This window comes from Tachyglossus aculeatus, chromosome 23 (assembly GCF_015852505.1).
Source record: "Tachyglossus aculeatus isolate mTacAcu1 chromosome 23, mTacAcu1.pri, whole genome shotgun sequence".
Lineage (NCBI taxonomy): Eukaryota > Metazoa > Chordata > Mammalia > Monotremata > Tachyglossidae > Tachyglossus > Tachyglossus aculeatus.
The window spans coordinates 43,083,473-43,104,197 of NC_052088.1; the positions used below are offsets into that span (position 1 = coordinate 43,083,473).

At 47.7% G+C, this 20,725-nt stretch overlaps 1 protein-coding gene across 2 annotated transcripts in view; it reads right to left on the reverse strand.

Moving 5' to 3' along the window:
• Positions 1–2,464: 2,464 nt before the first annotated feature.
• The window catches only part of RBM25 (RNA binding motif protein 25), a 51,406-nt gene continuing 33,145 nt past the window's right edge, over positions 2,465–20,725 (reverse strand). The window contains exons 11-21 of one of the 2 annotated variants that reach the window (XM_038765843.1): positions 20,249–20,535; positions 18,502–18,724; positions 18,084–18,173; positions 15,884–15,957; positions 14,156–14,306; positions 11,719–12,043; positions 10,940–11,214; positions 9,723–9,821; positions 7,926–7,973; positions 4,761–4,849; positions 2,465–2,843 (exon numbers count right to left, since the gene is read on the reverse strand). In XM_038765843.1, coding sequence (XP_038621771.1) covers positions 2,798–2,843; positions 4,761–4,849; positions 7,926–7,973; positions 9,723–9,821; positions 10,940–11,214; positions 11,719–12,043; positions 14,156–14,306; positions 15,884–15,957; positions 18,084–18,173; positions 18,502–18,724; positions 20,249–20,535 — 1,707 coding nt within the window. In that variant the 3' untranslated portion in view covers positions 2,465–2,797. Of the gene's footprint in view, positions 2,844–3,819; positions 4,850–7,925; positions 7,974–9,722; positions 9,822–10,939; positions 11,215–11,718; positions 12,044–14,155; positions 14,307–15,883; positions 15,958–18,083; positions 18,174–18,501; positions 18,725–20,248; positions 20,536–20,725 lie in introns of those variants that run through there. The other variant, XM_038765844.1, reaches the window with a different exon arrangement.

The window sequence follows — 20,725 nt, forward strand, 5'->3', positions numbered from 1 at the left end:
ACTATGCGCCAGGCACTGTTATAATAATAATAATAATAATAATAATAATAATAACAACAATAATAATAATAATAATGGCATTTGTTAAGCACTTACTATGTGCAAAGCACTGTTCTAAGCGCTGGGGTAGAAACAAGTTAATCCGGTTGGACACAGCCCCTGTCCAACACGGGGCTCACCCCCAATTTACAGATGAGGAAACTGAGGCCCAGGAAAGTCAGGTGACTCGCCCACGGCCACGCGGCAGAGCTGGGATTCGAACCCAGGTCCTCCGGCTCTCAGGCATGGGCTGTGTGTACAGTAGTATTTATGAAGCCCTTGCTGCGTGCAGGACACTGTACTAAGTGCTGGGAAAGAAAACACGAGAGAATTATACCTCACAATCCAAGTATCCAGCTACTGCAGATTCAAATTTCTAATTCAAATTTCTAATTTTAATGCAGGCGTTTCGCTCCGTCCAAATTTTTAATTTTTTTTTTGCTGGATGACCGTTCTACCGGCTATCGCCGTGAATCGATTTTATTTTCTCTCGCAAAACCAGCAAAATTGGGGAGGAGTGTACTGAGTGCACCTTTAGACTGTGAGCCCACTGTCGGGTAGGGACCGTCTCTCTACGTTGCCGACTTGGACTTCCCAAGCGCTTAGTACAGTGCTCGGCACGCAGTAAGCGCTCAATAAATACGATTGATTGCACGTAAAAAAAAGGCCATCTTGAAGCAGTGTTTGCTTAATCATAATAATAATGGCATTTATTAAGCGCTTACTATGTGCAAAGCACTGTTCTAAGCGCTGGATGCAAGGGGGTTCAGTGAAGAGGCCGGGCCTGCGAGTCAGAAGGACCCGGGTTCTAATCCCACTCCATTTTTCTGCTGTGTGACCTTGGTTAAATCACTTCTCTAGGCCTCAGTGACCTCGCCTATAAAATGGGGATGAAGACTGTGAGCCCCATGTGCGGATTGTCTCTGTTGCCGAATCGTACTCTCCAAGCGCTTAGTACAGTGCTCTGCACACAGTAAGTGCTCAATAAATACGATCGAATGGTTAACATGTATCTATCCCAGAGCTTACAACGGTGTTTAGCACATAGTAAGTGCTCAATAAATACGACAGAATGGTTAACATGTATCTACCCCAGAGCTTACAACGGTGCTTAGCACATAGTAAGTGCTTAACAAATACCATAATTATTTTTATTATTAGGCCCTCTGTGTAAGAGAAGCAGCGTGGCTCAGTGGAAAGAGCACGGGGTTGGGAATCAGAGGTCATGGGTTCTAATCCCCGCTCCGCCGCTTGTCAGCTGTGTGACTTTGGGCAGGTCACTCCACTTCTCTGGGCCTCAGTTGCCTCATCTGTACAATGGGGATGAAGACTGTGAGCCCTGCATGGGATAACCTGATCACCTTGTATCAATCAATCGTATTTATTGAGCGCTGTGTGCAGAGCACTGTACTAAGCGCTTGGGAAGTACAAGTTGGCAACATATACCGTCCCTCCCCAACAGTGGGCTCACCCAGCGCTTAGAACAGTGCTTTGCACATAGTAAGCGCTTATAATGATGGCGTTTAAGCGCTCCCGACGTGCAAAGCACCGTCCCACCATCACAGTCTTCATTCCCATTTTACAGATGAGGTAACTGAGGCTCAGAGAAGTTAAGTGACCTGCCAAGGTCACACGGAAGATACGTGGCGGAGCCGCGATGAGAATCCAGGTCCTTCTGACCCCAGGCTCTCCCCGCTAAATAATAATAATAATGATAGCATTTATTAAGCGCTTACTATGTGCAAAGCACTGTTCTAAGCGCTGGGGAGGTTACAAGGTGATCAGGTAAACCGTGCAGCAGCTTAGAGGCGTCGGACCCATCGTTATCCGGGCTACCATTTGCTCTGAAGATATTTGCACAGATTTATTCCTCGATTAACGATGTGTATATTAGCTGTAATTCTATTTATCCATTTTGACGGTACTGACGCCTCCTTGTTTCGTTTTGTTGGCCGCCTCCCCCTTCCGTGAGTTGGGTAGGGATCGTCTCTATCTGTTGCCGAACTGTACCTTCCAAGCGCTTAGTCCAGTGCTCTGCACGCAGTAAGCGCTCAATAAATACGATTGAATGAATGAATGACATCAAAGGGGGGGGTTTGAGGAGGGTTGTGTCCCTGTCCCGCCTTCACCCCTTCGCCGCCTTCACTTTTTAGACTGTGAGCCCACAGTTGGGTAGGGACTGTCTCTATGTGATGCCAGTTTGTACTTCCCAAGCGCTTAGTACAGTGCTCTGCACATAGTAAGCGCTCAATAAATACGATTGATTGATTGATTGATTGATCCCAACTGCTCTTTCCACGTCCGTCCCTTCCCAGCCCCTCAGAAGCAGTCGCAGCAAGCACTCGATCGATACCATCAACCAACAGACCGGTGTCAAACCGAGGCAGCAAAGGCGGCTAAATCATCGCAAAGAGCAACCTGAATCTCAAGACCATTTCAAGAATTTCATTTCTGCTGCAAGGTGGAAGGGGATCATCGCCAAGAGCAGCCTGAATCTCAAGACCGTTTCAAGGATTTCATTTCTGCCGCACGTTGGAAGGGAATCGTCGCAAAGAGCAGCCTGAGTTTCAAGTCCATCTCAATACCAAGAAATTTCATTTTTGCGGCAAGTTCTTTGAAAGTTAATCAACTTCCGACAGAGGATTTGGCAGTCGAGGGTGGTGTTCGCTTTGGAATCGTTTATTCCTTAGCACGGGTTTTTGGGTTGGTTTGGGTTTTTTTTTCCACTCGCATCCGTGAGCGTTTTCTTCTTCCCGATCTATACCACGTACACCGTCTCGTCGTATTTTCCCCATCCAGAGCTTCTAGAAGAGTTTCCAGAGAGGAGGAAGTGGGAGGGGGGGGACGGGGAGAGAAGAGAGATGATTCTTGACGGAAATATCCTTCGAATTACCGGGGGCGGGGGGGGGGGGTGGATAAAGCCAATTTTTAGGGGAGAAATGCAAGTGAAAATTATGCAAAAGTAACATTCTCTAACATTTTCAAATTAGGATTAGATCAACGCGCTAGAGTAAGACAAAAACTCTCCAATGTGATCCGGAGGAAGTTTAAAAGAAATGGCAGGGGGGGTAGGGGGCAAGAGGAGAATGTCACAAGGACAAATGAAGACCAGCCAAACCAAAAAAGCTCATAAAACGCTTGTGAAAAAACTAGTTCATAGGATTCCATTCGTTTTCTAGTCTGCAACACACAACTGCAACACGATGTCATTTATTTACCAAGACTCTGAAAGAATCCGAGTCCCCAGATCAAATATATACATTTTTTTAATATTTGAAATATTTACATCGTGGAACCTTCTCACGTTCCCGTTTTGCTAAGAACGGCGTTTTCCAATGTCCTCTCGAGATGCAAGAAATTTAGGAACTCCAGGTCACGCTTCTGCTATTTTTAAAAAGGTCGTCCTGTACCGGTTCATTCGATAGTTATACGGATACAGGAAGAGCTTGACTTATTTGCTCTTAAGAGCTGTTATGCCTTTTTTTTTTAATATATTTTTTAAGGTTTCGCTCCCTGGTGAACTTCTGTCCTACAATGGCAGCCAGTGATTATTATCTCTAAATGCACATCAGTTTCTCTTTCTACCTGGATATGCAGAGGTAAAGTCTTCCACCGCCATAATTTACTTAAAAGACCCTTCAGGGATTACTCACAAACTGACGGAGATGCTGTTTCATACTCAATTCATGTTTTCCCCCAAATGCCTAGCATTTGGGGTGGGGTGGGGGGATTTCGATGGCTCTGCGAGTTTCTTTAAAAAGAACGATTCTTAAAAGGGAATCTTTAAAAATCCGTTTTTATGGAGTGGAAGTAAGAAGTGACAAAACGCTCGGTTGGCGATGAGCAACGATTTCCGTGCTGATCGCCTGCAAAACTTTTGAAAGGGGAAAATCGAGAAAGCTCTGTGCTGCCGGCTCTTCCGCTAGAAGGGAAAAGGAAGCAGATTTCTGGCTCCACACAATGTTGGGATGATAAGAGTTTCAGAGTTTTAGGTTGGCACACTCTCACTACTTTCCCCTCAGATTCCTGTAGGAATAAAATGTCCCAGGCAGCCCCTTTCCTTACGACAGATGGGTGGGGGGGGAATGAGAAATTCACACACGCACACACGAAGAATATCAAGGAGCGGATTGTCCATTTAACCCTGCCTTTTACATAGTAATTTTAAGTTCCCTATTTTATGCCTTAAAGCAAACTTGCGATTTCTGATCAGTTTTTCGTTCGTCGTTGTTGTTTTTTAAAAAATAAAGAAGTGGGGTGGGGGAGAGGGGCTCCAAGACGGCCAATATACTTTCAGTAAAAATCCTGAACCTTGGTTTCTGACCGGTACAATTCAACATTAAGTGCAAATGTTTAGCAAAGGAAACGGGGAGTCATTTTAATATTTACAAGGAACAGATTATTAGCAGAACAAGATTACCAGATAGGCTGTGTACAGTAGCTGCATCTTATAAAACATATCAGCAGTCGGATCTGGTGAATTATTATAAAGAGAACCAATGTAGGATTCAGATAACTCTACAACCAAGGGAGAAGGGGCATCAGATCAGAGGACACTTTTTTTTTTTCCACATTTTCTACATTAAAAAAAAAAAAAAAAAAATTACAGATCTCACAAGTGTCTTTGAGGACAGAGAAAATTCCAAGTCCTTGAATGGCGGAAAAGGGGGAAGGGAGGGGGGGATTTGAAACGGATCCCTAAATGTAAAAACGGCTTTTACTTCACGAGACCGATCTTCTTGGCTTCTGTTTCGTATATTAGCAATCTCCACATTTTGACTATAAAAACTTCAGCTTCTTCATCTAGTACCTGAAAAGAACAACGGCAAAACCCGGAATTACATTTCCATGAGGAGAAGACACGTGAAGAACTGAGTGACCCGGATTCCACGCCTCCAGACTACGCTCGCTGTGAGCAGGGAATGTGTCTGTTATACTCTTCCAAGTGCTCAGTACACGGTAAGCGCTCAATAATAATTAGCGCTCTAGCCCCGGTTCTGCCTCTTGCGTGTAGTTTGACCTCGGGCAAGTCACTTCACTGCTCTGGGCCTCAGTTTCCTCATCTGTAAAACGGGGACTCGATGCCTGTGGGCACCTACTTGGACCATTAGTCCCACGGGACAGGGACTGTGTCCGACCTTCTCTCTACTCCAGCGCTCAGAGCAGTACTTGACAAATGGTGCTCAGTACACTGATAATGTTAACGTTATGCATGAAACTAGATTTTAAATCTCATTTTTGCTTCGTTTCAGTTTGAAAAAGTTATGTACTTCTGCGGTAAAATGCATAAGGAGGGACAGAGGAGTTGGCTGGGGACGAATACTGGTAGGAATAGCATCTGAATCGAAAAGGATTTTCTTTTCAGCACAACGGGCCGACAGAGCAGGTCAGATGACTTCACCCATCTGCAGCCGGGAAAATGAAGACCGCAAGGGAGGAGTGCTTGGCATATGGTAGGTGCTTAACGGGTACCATTATTACTTATTATTATTACTATTATTAGCCCAAGGTCACTCAGAGGTGACTGACTCAGCAGCACAGCTGCTTTGCCAAACTTTACCTCATCAGTTCCCTCATCTGGCAAATGGGAATGAAGACTGTGGGCCCCATGTGGGACACCTGACTGCCTGAATCTACCCCCGCGTTTAGTACAGTGCCCCGACAGATAGTGAACGCTTAACAAATACTATTAAAAACAAACCATAGGAAAAAAAAAAAAGGAACTTGGATGGCACAGTACATGTAGAGGAGTTCTCAGCAAATTACACCATTCCCTTTCTTGTTATTACGCTCATTATGGGTAGGGAATGTGTTTATGGTTGTATGGTTCTTTCCCAAGCGCTGAGACCCCATCCTCATCGTCCTCCGACCTCTTGTCTGCCTTCGACACCTGTGGACCGTCCCCTTTTCCTGGAAACATCCAATCTCAGCTTCGCCGACAATGTCCTCCCCTGATTCTCCTCCGATCTCTCGGTCACTTTTGCGGGCTCCTCCTCTGCCTCCCACCCCGACTGTGGGGGTCCCTCATGGCTCAGTCCCCTTCTATTCCCCAAATACACCCACTCCCTTGGAGGACTCGCTTGCTCCTCTGGCTTCAACTGCCACCTCTATGCGGAAGAGTCCCAAATCTACATCTCTAATCCTTCTCTGCGGTCTCCTATTTCCTCCTGCCTTCAGGACATCTTTACTTGGATATATCGCCGAAACCTCAAACACGTCTAAATCGGAAGTCTTCTTTCATCTTCCCACCCAAGCCCTGTCCTTCCCCTGACTTTCCCGTCACTGTAGGCGGCACCACCATCCTTCCCGTCTCACAAGCCCGTAATCTTGGCATTATCCTCGACGCCTCTCTCTCGTTCCACCCACGTATTCAAGCCATCACCAAATCCTGGCAGTTCTACCTTCGAGCCACCCGTCTCCTCACAAGCCCGCAGCCCTGGCTTTACCCTTCCACATATTCAATCTATCGTTAAATCCGGTCAGTCCCACCTTCAATAAATACCAAGTGTTGTCTCAGATCACAAACTCTCTCCTTGAGCGATCCGTGGGAATTTGTTTCACTGCTCTTCCTAGCCACTCGGGCCCCAATTTAGGAACAGCGGGGGTTATACTAAGTGATGGTATTTGTTAAAGCGCTGACTATGTGTCAAGCAGGGCTCTAAGCGCTGTGTAGACACAAGCTGATCAAATTGGACAACATCCCCATCCCAAATGGGGCTCGCTCCCAAACTTAATCCCCATTTTACCGATGAAGGAATTGCGGCTGAGGGAAGTGAAGTGACTTAGCCCAGGCCACACAGCAGACAAGAGGCGGAGCAGGGATTAGAACCCAGTTCCTTCTGACTCCCAAGCCCGGGCTCTACCCACTAGGACCTGCTGTTTGCAGTAATTATGGGTCTGGTGGTGGGAGAGGGCCCCCACACCTTCCTAGGCAAATAGAATAAATAATAATAATAATAATAGTGGCATTTGTTAAGCGCTTACTACATGCCAGGCACCGAACTAAGCGCTGGGACTGATACAAGCAAATCAGGTTAGACATGGTCCCTGTCCCACGTGGGGCTCACTGTCTTAACCCTGATTTTCCAGGCGAGGGAACTGAGGCCCAGACGGGATTCGAACCCATGACCTGTGACCCCCCCCCCCAAGCCCACGCTCTTTCCACTGAGCCACGCTGCTTACTATGTGCGAAGCGCTGAACACTGTTTTAAACGCTGTGCACTGTTCTAAGCGCTGGATGTTTCCTGTCATGAAGACCCCGAGCCCTATTGCGGGAGAGGAATGTGAGGCTTGTCCTTTCCCAAGCGCTTACTATAGTGCTCAGCACACAGTAGGCGCCCAATAAATATGACTCTCTTCCTCCCTTCAAAGCCCTACTGAGAGCTCACCTCCTCCAGGCCTTCCCAGACTGAGCCCCCTTTTTCTTCTCCTCCTCCCCACAGCACTTGTATATATATTTGTACAGATTCATTATTCTTATTTCACTTGTACATATGTAATATTCTATTTATTTTGTTAATGATGTGCACAGAGCTTTAATTCTATTTGTTCTGACGACTTTGACACCTGTCTACATGTTTTGTTTCGCTGTCTGTCTCTCCCTTCTAGATTGTGAGCCCGTTGTCGGGTAGGGACCGTCTCTAATCTGTTGCCGGCTTGGACTTCCCAAGCGCTTAGTACAGTGCTCTGCACACAGTAAGCGCTCGAGAAATATGAATGAATGAATGAATGAAGTGAAGTGACTTCCCCAAGGTCACACCACAGCCAAGTGGTGGAGACAGGATTAGAACCTGGGTCCCTCTACCTCTCAGGCCCAGGCTCTGGTCACTAAGCCAAGCTGCTTCTTTGAAGTTAAGGGAAACCAACAAGGTGGAATTCCGACTTACCATGGCGACGTCATCTAATATGCTCTGAGGGGAGCTGTGAGCCATCACCTAAAGGGAACGAAAGGCGGTCAGTTGGCAAACTAAAAACCAGATGTGCCACGCTTAGTCCGCAGAGTTAAAGAAAGGGCTGGGATGACCTCAATCGTATTTATTGAGCGCTTACTGTGTGCAGAGCACTGTACTAAGCCCTTGGGCAGTACAAGTCGGCAACATCTAGAGACAGTCCCTACCCAACAGCGGGCTCACAGTCTAGAAGGGGGAGACAGGGAACAAAACCAAACAGACTAACAAAATCAAATAAATAGAATAGATATGTACATGTAAGATAAATAGAGTAATAAATACTCCACCACCTCCACCAACAGATAGGAGAATCTGCGTTTGTGACTCTCCAGGACGGACTGGATAAAAACTCATCCAATTCCTATCGGGATCCAGCCAACGCAGAATGAATTTGGTGGGGTGGGGGGAGGCCGAAGAATGGGAGGAGAGAGGACGATTTCCACGTTTATTTTAAGGAGTTTGAACCAAGAGCTAATTACACACACACACAAACAAAAACGAAAAAAGAAAACACCCCACCAATGTAAAAAGACACTTTAGAAACCATTTCACTATTTGCTGCAACTAAGGATCACGGCCAACTTAAACTTTGAATCTATGCCTTTGGGGTCCTGGGTGAGGGGAGCTTGGATTTGCTCTCTTTATTCACCCCTCTCTCAGCCCCACAGCACTTACGTCCAGGTCAGTCACTTATCCAGCGCTTAGTACAGTGCCTGGCACACAGTAAGCACTTAACAAATTACCATTATTACTATTACTATTATTCCCTCCTTCCCTTCCCCACAGCACCTGTATATATGTATATATGTTTGTACATATTCATTAATCTATTTATTTATTTATTTTACTTGTACCTATCTATTCTATTTATTTTATTTTGTTAGTATGTTTGGTTTTGTTTTCTGTCTCCCCCTTCTAGACTGTGAGCCCACTGTTGGGTAGGGACTGTCTCTATATGTTGCCAGCGTGTACTTCCCAAGCGCTTAGTACAGTGCTCCTGCACACAGTAAGCACTCAATAAATACGATTGATGATGATGATGATGATAAGCGCTCACTAAATACGATTGATTGATTATTATTTCTTTCTATCCATGTCCGTCTCCCCCCCAGACTCTAGGCTCGTAGGGGCATGTTTGCCAACTCTGTTGCACTGTACTCTCCCAGGCGTTCAGTACAGTGCTCCGCACACGGTAGGCGCTCAATAAATACGATCGATGGATTGACTGGGGAAAGCGATTCCCAAAAAACCCCGCTCTTCTGTGGTGCTAGATGTAGCAGGATTTCCTCGCCACTCATTAGGGATACACATCCCGTTGCGGGCAAGGGAATGAGCCCGTTTATTGTTGTACTGTCCTCTCCCAAGCACTCAGTACAGTGCTCGGCACACCGTGAGCGCTCAACAAGTACAACTGATGAATCTATCGACAGAGCATCAAATTTTCCTAAACCTACCTTCTGGCGTTACTGTTTTCCGGGGCTTTTTTTCCCCTCCGATATAACTGGGGGGATAATTTTTGCTCTGACTTTCCCAGGCAGTGGTGGATGCGACTGGGAGCACTTTGGGCTAGCATCTTTAAGCAAGTGACAGGTTTTATTTCAGGGTGACTCCATGCAAATGAAATGCATTTCCAACTGGCTAATCTACCTGGAGTGCCTTTTAAAAATGAAATCTACACCATGTTTTGCTCTCTACAGACCCCTGATGTGGGAAGAGAACCATCGGCACACTCACCTTCGAACAGACAAAATCAACTAATGTGGCTTCTTCTTCACCAATATATTCTATGATCTTCTTATTGATCCACGGTCTAATTCGACGTTCCATTAATGTCTGAAAAAGGGAGGGGAGTTTTTCAGTACTGGACAACTGGTCTCTCATCGCGAGATAAAGCCCGGCACGGTTTTATCTTGTGGTGGAAGTAACCGGGCTCTTTCATTTTCAACCACCAGTCAACGTACGGTCAGGGAACATGTCCACTGATTCAGTTGTATCTTTCCAAGCGCTTAGTACAGGGCACTGCACATAGTAAGTGCTCAGTAGATGCCAATGATTGATCAGAGTATGGAAACGGAAAATAAAGCGGATAACCAACGAGGACTGACCAAGGAAGCTTCTAAAAGGTTGGCGAAACCAAGGTAGCAAAGAAGCGGCCCCTGCCACCAGCCCTCTAATTTCCAACTAATTTTCTCACTGAGCAATGGTGTAGTTTTCAAAAGTTGCCCTCTACCAAGCAAGCTCCTTAAACTGAGTCTGCAGCGAGTGTTTTATTCTTTTACAAAAACGTTCAGGCCATGTTTCCCCACTCAAAAGACCCTCCAATGACTGCTCATCCACCTCCGCATCAAACAGAAACTCGTTGCCTCGCTGCTCTCCTACAACCCAGCCCGCACCCTCTTCTCCCTCTACCTACTCGTTGTACCCTGATGCCGTCCACCTTACTGATCTTGCCGCCGCCCGCCCTCTTCATATCCCACAGACAATCCCTCTCCCCATCTTCAAGGCCCGACTCCTCCGAGAGGCCTTCCCCGACTAAACCCTCCATTCCTCTTCTGCGTCACCCTCCCTTTATTCCCAGTCCTTCAGCACTTACACCCACGTCCGTCATTATTTATATAAATGCCTGTCTCTCCTCTAGACTGTAAACTTGTTGTGGGGAGGGAACGTGACCGTTCTATCGTCCTCTCTGGGACTTAGTACAGTGCTCTGCACACAGGAAGTGCTCTGTAAATACGAATGACTGATTGATTAAATCAGTCCCAAAAATTAAGGCAGCCCCCACCCAGCCTCTCTTTTCACTTGAATCCCAGAGACGCCAACCAGGTGAGAGGGTACCAGAATGCCCCCCTTGACCGTCCATTTCCCCAAATGGATTTTTCGTTCTCTCAAATGGCTCCGGGGGTGGGGGCGGGGGCCCCGGCCTCCCTCCAAGAAGCCAAGATGTGACTCACGGAATCCACGATCGACCAGTCGAGAGGGTAGGCGAAGAGCTCCGGTTTCGCCGTGGGGATCTTCTCGATCAGGCTCTTGATGTGCTTGCGCTTCTCCTCCGTGTTGACGGTGCCTTTGGTGGAGCTCTTGTCGTCTTCGCCGTAATCCAGGGGGACCAGCTTCCTTTTCCGGGGGACGTCGTCGCTGTCTTCGTCCTCGAATTTGTTGAACACGCTGTCCACGGGGAGCTTCTTTCTCTTAACCGCGTTTGGCTGGCTGGGACTGTTGGAGGCACCTACGGTGGAAAACGATACAATAATAACGCTAAATGGTATTCGTTCGGTGCTTACTACGTGCCGAGCACTGCTCCAAGCACCGGGAAGGATGCAGGTGAATCAGGGTGGGCACGGTCCCTGCCCCACGCGAGGCTCACGGTCTTAGTCCCCATTTTCCAGGTGAGGGAAGCCAAGTGACTTGCCCAAGGTCACGCAGCAAACGGGATGAGAACCCGTGCCGTTCTGACTCCCTATCCACTTCGCAACGCTCCTTCATAATAAATCTGAGGTAAGCTTGTCTCTAACAGGCCCGCTCCGACGCAACGCAGCGTCCAGGAAGCTGTACTTCCTCGCAACGAAAGCAGGACCCTTAAGCGAACCGAACCAGAGGGCATTTGCAGTTCTGACTTTCTTCAGTGAGCCTCCATCCCCCGCCCACGACTCCATCCATACATCGACGACCTCTTTCTATCCCCCACGTCTGCTCCTTCCCCCGGCAGGACCCGGGAAAGACGTGCTCCTACCGAGCTTCAGACTCAGTCCGATTTTGGGCCGGTGCTCCTCGGGCTGCTGCTGGTCGGGGGAGTTCTCGTGGGGGATGATAATGCCGCAGGGGGAGTCGTCCCCGGGGGTGTTCGGGGTCGCGTTGCCGCTGGCGGAGGAGACCGAGGGGGCCGAGCTGATGGGCCGCAGGGTTGGCTTCAGGCAGGGTTTCTGCTCGGGCTCTTCCTCCTCCTCCACGGGCTCTTCTCTCTTTTCCTCTTTCTCTTGCTTCTCTTCCTCTTCCTCCTCGGATTCCGGTTCCTGCTTTATCTGCGGCTGCCTACGCCTTTCGGCTTCCTGCTCCATCTGCAGCGAACAAAAGGTTCGTTCGTTTCACGGGGGCAACACCTGGACTCTCTCCTAATCACACCCAGTTAGGGGACTCTCTCGCAAAACAACGGATCTTTCCTTGGTGGGATGGGAAAAAAACCACCCTGGCTTCAGGACCAGATGGCCTGGATTGATGCATTTTCAAAGTGCATTTTGAAAATGCGATGAGGAGGAGCGTGGCCTAGAGGAAGACCTCAGTCTGGGAGTCAGAGGACCAGGGTCTCTAATCCCGGCTCTGCCACGTATGAGCTCCTTGTGGGCAGGGCATCTGCTACACTGGACTCTCCCAAGCGCTTGGTACAGTGCTCTGCACACAGTATGCGCTCAGTAAGTAGGATTAAATTGTCTCCCGTGTGACAATACCCGCTCTTAACTCCTCTGGCTCAGTTTCCTCACCTGCAAAACGGGGGTTCAATACCTAGTCTTCCTCCTACTTAGCCTGTGAGCCCCAAGTGGATGCGGACTCTGTCCAACCTGATGCTCTTGGATTCATTCATTCATTCAATCGTATTTATTGAGCGCTGTGTGCAGAGCACTGTACTAAGCGCTTGGGAAGTACAAGTTGGCAACATCTAGAGACGGTCCCTACCCAACAGCGGGTTCACAGTCTAGAAGGATCTACACCAGCGCTTGGTACAGTGCTTGGCACACAGTAAGGTGCTTAACAAATGCCATTTATTAATAACAGTAATTTAAAAATTAGAGAAATCATGGGTCTGAGAACTACATACTGTTCAAAAAAAATTATTCACGGTGGGCAAGTGATGAATAATGCTTTTCAGTTATCCGACAGATATTTGGATGAAAGTGGTAAATAAAAAAACCATTTTAGGATGGCAATGCTGCTCTTACAACTAATCCCCATTGCTAAATAGATATATACTATTTATAGTCTTTTAGACTGTGAGCCCACTGTTGGGTAGGGACTGTCTCTATATGTTGCCAATTTGTACTTCCCAAGCGCTTAGTACAGTGCTCTGCACATAGTAAGCGCTCAATAAATACGATTGATGATATACTGTGTGTCATGAATTTTGTCATGAATTCCAAGAATCAGAGATCAAGGGACTTGACATCTTCTTCAAAAGCAAATTACAAAACCATAAAGGAAATTTTAGTGTCGCATGATCAACCCATTTTTTGCCTAATATTGCACATTTTAGGGGTTATAAAACCCTTGCCAAACTTCCATCTCCATGGAATCTCTTACTCCCCCAACTATGCAGTAAGGGATCATCTGTGTTATGCCATAACCGTATCACACCTACAAAAACTTCTTGAAGACAATCTGATTGGCTAAATACATTTCTAGAAATGAACTGCAGCACAAAAGAATTCAGAGACAAAGAAACAACGGGTTAAGCATTACGACAAGTTACCAGAGAGCTGTAGGGATACATAACCAAATATCTGAAATCCTGACAGGTGGTTAACATAAAAAAAAAAGTATACATAATTGCTATTTGCTAAGCACTTGGTATGTGCCAGACACTGTGTTAAGTGCTGGGGTAGATGCGAGCTAATTGGATTGGGACGGTCCGTGTCCCACAAGATGCTCATAATCAATCAATCAATCGTATTTATTGAGCGCTTACTGTGTGCCGAGCACTGTACTAATCGCTTGGGAAGTACTAGTTGGCAACATATAGAGACAGTCCCTACCCAACAGTGAGTTCACAGTCTAAAAGGGGGAGACAGAGAACAAAAGCAAACATACTAACAAAATAAATAAATAGAATAGATATGGACAAGTAAAATAAATAACGGATGAGGGAACTGAGGCCCAGAGAAGTGAAGTGACTCGCCCACGGTCACACAGGAGACAAGGGGCAGAGAGCTGAAATTAGAACTCGGGTCCTTCTGGTTCCCAGGCCTGGGCTTCTATCCCCATTGCTTCTCTGCGGGGCCCTTTTGTTTGGTTTTTGGATGGGAAAAGAAGAAAGGAGCCCCCTTGCACGGAATCCCAGGATCCCACAAAAGAGGGTTTCCTAACCCTGGGATTCTTCCAAGCCTGAAATCTCGTTGCACCGCCTTGGATTATCTGCAGGTAGGGACCGTTTGGAAGCGCGTTGCCGCCGGGTTTCTTACCCTTTGGAGTTCCGCATCTGGATCGGGGTGCCCTTCTGCCAAAAGCCGCTGCCGGATTTCCTCGAGCTCTTCTTTCTCTCGCTTTCGATCCCGTTCGTCGGCCTCCATCTCCTTTTCTCTGTCACGCAGTCTTTTCTGCAGGGCGCTTCCCCTGAACAAGTGAGAGACCCAATTTACAAGATGTAGTAGACACACACATCCACACATCCCCCCCTGACTTCCCCACAACCCACTCCACACCCCCTGACTTCCCCAAGGGATGTTTTCACACAACAACATAAATCCAAAAGGCAGGATAATAATAATTACAATCAATCAATCAATCAGTCGTATTTATTGAGCACTTACTGTGTGCAGAGCACTGTACTAAGCGCTTGGGAAGTACAAGCTGGCAACATATAGAGACAGTCCCTACCCAACAGTGGGCTCACAGTCTAGAAGGGGGAGACAGAGAACAAAACCAAACATACTAACAAAATAAAATAAATAGGATAGGTACAAGTAAAATGAATAAAGAGAGCAATAATAAATAATTACAGCACTTGTTAAGCGCTTACTCTGTACTAGGCACTGTATTAAGCACTGGGTGGATACAAGCAAATCAGGTTGGACACAGTCCCTGCCCCATGTGGGGCTCACATTTTTAGAACGGTGCTCCAGCGCTCAGAACTGTGCTTGGCACATAGTAAGGGCTTAACAGATACCGTCATTATTATTATTAATCCCCAATTTACAGCCGAGGCCCAGAGAAGTGAAGTGACTTGCCCAAGGTCACACAGCAGACAAGTGGCAGAGCCAGGATTAGAACTCATGACCTTCTGATTCCCAGACCCTGACTCTATCCATTACGCCTTGCTGCGTCCCATGAACCGCTGTCAATAGTTTACCCCTTTTCACATCAGCTTAAATTGTTCCTTCAAAAAAATTGTTTGTTTTGTCGCCTGCAGTGTCTCAAGGAGGCAGAATTTCCACCATTAGCAAAACTCAAATGACAAACGATCTTTATTCCTGATACGGGGGGGCTAAGCAAAACAAGTTAAGACAAAAAGAAGGGAAATGGCCCGCAATTCAATCAGAGCCACTGCCACGGAACATCTCCGGAGATGCGCTTAGTACAGTGCTCTGCACACAGTAAGCGCTCAATAAATACGATTGATGAGAGTCTCCTATCTCTGCTTGGGTAACTTAGGCAATGGAGTAGATTTTCATTTGTGCTACAGAATGGGAAGGCATTCAAGAAGTTCTCTGTCCCTCAGTGAGCGAAAAGGATTTACTAGACTATATACTGCCTGATTCGATTCCGGGCAAGAGTGGAGTCAGTTTGTTCTCTGGACTCACCACCTAAATTCAACCTGAGCCCACTGTTGGGTAGGGACTGTCTCTATATGTTGCCAACTTGTACTTCCCAAGCGCTTAGTACGGTGCTCTGCACACAGTAAGCGCTCAATAAATACGATTGATGATGATGATGATGAACCCAAAGTCCCAATGGCTCAACAAACAGTAGAGATTAGTCAATTCCTTCTTCACCCCCACCACATTTATGCCGCATCCGTAATTTATTTATTTCTGTAATGTCTCTCTCCCCCTCTAGACTGCAAGCTCCTTAAGGGCGGGGAACATGTCTGTTGTTCTGCTGCCCTCTCCCAAATGCCCCACACGCAGTAAGCGCTCAATAAATATGACGGATTGACTGAGTCAGCCCAGAGATGAAGAGGGTCGGCTTACCTGTAGTATTTAGGATCATCTCGGTCATCGTCGTAATCTTCCAAGAACTCTTTTAATCGTTTGGCTTCTTTAGCCTTTAAAAAGAAATGTTAAACATGAGCTCGGTTTTCAGACGAGCCTCCCGCTGAGACTCCGACGAGCGTCATTTCAGAACCTTTATGTTCCACACCCGCCTCAGTAGGGTTCAGGTAATAATAATAAGAATAATAGCGGTATTTGTTAAGTGCTTACCATGTGCCAGGCACTGTCCTAAGCACTAGGGTGGACACAGGTAAATCGGGTTGGACACGGTCCCTGTCCCACGTGGGGCTCACAGTCTTCATCCCCATTTTCCAGATGAGGGAACCGAGGCTCAGAGAAGTGCGCTGACTTGCCCGAGGTCACCCAGCAGACAAGTGGCGGAACTGGGATTCGAACGGATCGGTTTCAAATGCCCTCCTCCTTCCGAAAAAGCCTGCCGTGACTGGGGCCCCCCTCCACAGCAGTTATTTCCAACTAAGATGGAGGAGTACAAATCCAAAGGCTCATTGCACTGGTCATTTTACTCACAGGGCAAATGAGATCATCATCATCATCAATCGTATTTATTGAGCGCTTACTGTGTGCAGAGCACTGGACTAAGCGCTTGGGAAGTACAAATTGGCAACATATAGAGACAGTCCCTACCCAACAGTGGGCTCACAGACTAAAATAAGGAGATCTCCTTTGCCAGAGAAGTGTGAGATGTGCTCTCCTCCCTACTTTCCTACAGTAGGCAAAGTCACTGATCAGGCTGGAAGTCACTTACAGAAAGGGACTGCAGAAAGCCCTCTTTTATTAACCTGCATCATTCTCACTGAGCAAACAATTCCTTACAGAGTACCTGTTTTCACATTTCCTACTCCTGGAAAACTCCCGAAATACAACAGACGGCACAGCACGTACTATGGCTGTATTTTCATTTTTTCTCTTTTACAGTAATTGTTGAGCTCGTGCTATGTGCCAGGCGCTGGGGTAGATACGAGCTGACGAAGTCGGACACAGGGCACATCCCACATGGGGTTCTCGCTCTTCGCCCCCATTTTACAGATGAGGGAACTGAGGCCCAGAGAAGACGTGACTTGCCCAAGGTCACGCGGCAGACGCATTTCATCCACTGTTTGACAGAATGATTTCAACCCAGGAATTGGAAGGATACCCAGAGAGACTCTCCACCTCTCCATACAGCGAAGCCCCCCTTTTCCCAGCCCCAGAGGGATTTGCTTCCTGAATTAATACTGACCACGAAAAGGCCTTATCCCTCCAGACAGGAATGGCTTCCGGTTACCGTGACAGGCTGCAGGTCTCTGGAAGTTTGGGGTTGAGTCTGGAAAGAGTTCTCTAACTCTGGGAACTATGAGAGGGCTTGCAGGGAGGCAGATTCCAACCGTCTTCCGAGGTTGGGTCAGGGACCCAGTTTCGGATAGCCCATCGAACCCCCGGAACCACCTCGGTCTCCAGGGAAAAGGAAGGAGAAAAATCCTCCAAACCCGGAGCCGCATCCCTCTCCCAACTGTTTCCCCAGCCGTGCCTCCCCTAATTCCCACACAAAAACTCCCAGGGCCTCCTAGATGCTTTGTCATCCAGGTGAGAAGTGTGGCCAAGTGGATACAGCCTGAGCGTCAGAGGACCTGGGTTATCATCCTGCCTCCGCCCACTACCTGCCACGTGACCTTGGGCAAGTCACTTCACTTCTCTGGGCCTCAGTTTCCTCACCCATAAAATGGGGAATGAAGACTGGGGCAGGGACTGCTTCTAATCTGATTAACTTGTATCTACCCCAGCGTTTAGTACAGTGCCTGGTAAATGCTTAAGAAATACCACGGTCATTAATATCATCTCTTATAATTATCATCTTAACACTTTCTTTTACAGGCCAGGTAACTTCAAAACCAAATGAAAACTTTACTTTCGGTCCTGGAGGTCAAGCAAATTAAAGTGCTCCCTTTGAGAGGAATTCTCCTTAACCTCGTGACTGAACCCGTCCCAATTCCTCAAGCGACCCCCAGGAAATCAGCGTTCTATAAACCGAGACTGATAAATCCAATCTTTTCACGTTTCTTTTAGGGGCCAGATAAACTTCAGAGCCAAATGAACATATCCACTCCTGGTTCTGGAAGCCCAACAAACCAAAACGTCGCTCCTTCCTTCCCCTTTATGGAGGTTACAAAAGGCTCGTTACCATTTCCCTTCGTCTTTCTTCTTCCCTTTCGGCTTCTTTTTCATATTCTCTGGTTTTCTTCCGTTCTCTGATTTCCCAGTTTTTGAGTCGCTGAAAGAAAACACCGGAACCTTTTTATGCCGGGCAAACTGAAGTGGGGCATTGGACGCTCACGCGGTATTCGTTCGATCGGATCAATCGAGCGCCTACTGCGGGCAGGGCGCTTTACTCAGAGTTTGGGAGAGTACGATACAACAATAAATAGACAGATGCCCTCCCACAGAGAGCTTTTCTACATAAGCTTAGATTCTGTTGCTTCCCCCTACGGGGAATGTATTTTCACGTCAGCCTTCCCCCAACTTCCCACCGTTCCGCCCGGAGTTCAGTCCTCCATGATAGATTGGCTGAAAAGCAACGGCTCAGTGGGAGGGGAACCTACTTCTTGATAAGCGGCCTCCTTCTCACGCAGTTTCCTCTCCAGCTTTCGGCGCTCGTAAGCGTCTTCTTCATCCTCCTCTCGGTCTCTCTTCTTGTCCTTCTCCCTCTCGCGTTCCCGCTCCCGTTCCCGTTCTCTCTCCCGTTCGCGTTCGCGCTCCCGTTCGCGTTCGCGCTCCCGCTCTCGTTCGCGCTCCCGCTCTCGTTCGCGGTCTCTGCTTTTCTCTCTGCGGGACGGGCACAAGGCAGAGATGAAGGCGGCGGACAGTCTGACCTCTTATTTTACAAGCAAGGGCGGCTTACAAAGAGGACGCTATATTCCCGGGCATTCAAATCAGCGATCGGTAATGAGATGGCACCTGAAGTTTACTTTGAATTCTTGTTCAAGTCCAATGCATGGCCAAATTAGCTAAACGGCCTTCGGGATTCTAGGCCAACGTAAAAAACGTGACACCGGTGATTCATCCCGGCACAAAAAGGAGACCGAAAGAAGCAATGAGACCGAGAAGCAGCATGGTGTAGTGGATAGAGCCTGGGCCTGGGAGTAAGAGGGTCATGGGTTCTAATCCCAGCTCGCCACTTGTCTCTGTGCAAGTCACTTCACTTCTCGGTGCTTCAGTTCCCTCATCTGTAAAATGGGGGTTGAGACTGTGAGCCCCATGTGGGACAGGGACCGTGTCCAACCTGATTAGCTTCTATCTAATGATCACAACAATGAATGGTATTTGTTAAGCACTTCCTATGTGTCAAGCCCTGTTCTAAGCGCTCTATCCCAGCACTTAAAACAGTGTCTGGCACAGAGTAAGCACTTTACGAATACCATTAAAAAAAAAATGGTGGATGATCTGGTTGGGAATTTTCATCCAACAGGCAAAAAGCTGAAAGGATAAACGTTCGCCGAGTACTCTTGGCAGTGGCTTTCCCTTATATCAGGGAGGGGGGAAAGCGTTTGTCTTGCCAAGAAAGTATTGTTGAAACTGGGAATTTGAGGACACAAAACGTTGATAAGGTTTGGGTTATCTTGCGTGAAGCTCAGTGAAAGTTGGGGGCTGTGCCATGCTCCACGACCTAATAAACGTGGCAGAGGTTAAATAGGTGAAAAGCCCTGTCGGCTGTCCTCAAACTTCTTCCTGGACGATCCTCGGGCCCCTAAGCCCTTGGGGACATCCCACAGAAGTTAAAGACAAAGCCTCTGCCCTCAAGGGGCTCGCCACTTAATGGAGGCTCAAAAAAGAACATTTTAATAGAGCAACTCCAGAGAAGAGAAGCGGTGTGGTCTGTTTGTCACATTTAAATGTCTCCCCCTTTTAGACTGTGAGCCCACTGCTGGGTAGGGACTGTCTCTATATGTTGCCAACTTGTACTTCCCAAGCGCTTAGTACAGTGCTCTGCACACAGTAAGCACTCAATAAATATGATTGATGATGATGATGATGAGCGACTTCCCAGGCCTGGAAGTCAGAAGGACCCTGGGTCCTCATCCCGTCTCTGCTGCCCGTCCACTCTGTGCCCTTGGGCCGGTCACTTCATTTCTCTGGGTCTCCGTTAAGACATGCGGGACAGGGACTGTGCCCAACCTGAGCAAGCTGTACCTACCCCGGAGCTCAGTACAGTCCCCCGGCACATAATAAACAACAACAACAACAGCAACTACTGTGCTATTTGTTAAGCTCTAGGCCGTGCCGCTTCTAAAGTTCACGAGCACCGTTCGCTTCCCTCTCAGACAGCGAAACCCCCACGCTCGCTCTCACCTCGATCGACTCCGATCTTTGTTGCGATCCGAGCTCCTCTCTCGGTCGCGGTCACGGTCGCGGTCTCTCTCTCGGTCGCGGTCTCTCTCCTTCGTCCGGTCACGGTCCCTATCCCGCTCTCGTTCCCGCTCCCGTTCCTTCTCCTTCTCTCGTTCGCGTTCTCTTTCCCTTTCTCGTTCCCGTTCTCGCCTCTCTCGTTCCCTTTCACGTTCCCTCTCTCTTTCTCTCCGTTCTTTTTCAATTTCCTGTCTTTCTTTCTCCTTTTTGCCTTTCTCCTCCTCCAGTTTCTAAAAACCAATGAGAGAACTTTCAGCGTTAATCCTTGGGTTAGGGGGAGTCCCATTTTTGTTCCGTTTTGTTCCCCGCCCCCACTCCCCGCTCCCCCCCGGCAACAACGTTTATCTAGGCAGGCTACCGGTTTGCGAGCGTGACAAATCCTAGTGGGGCAATCACACAGGTAGATTTCGTGCAAAGACT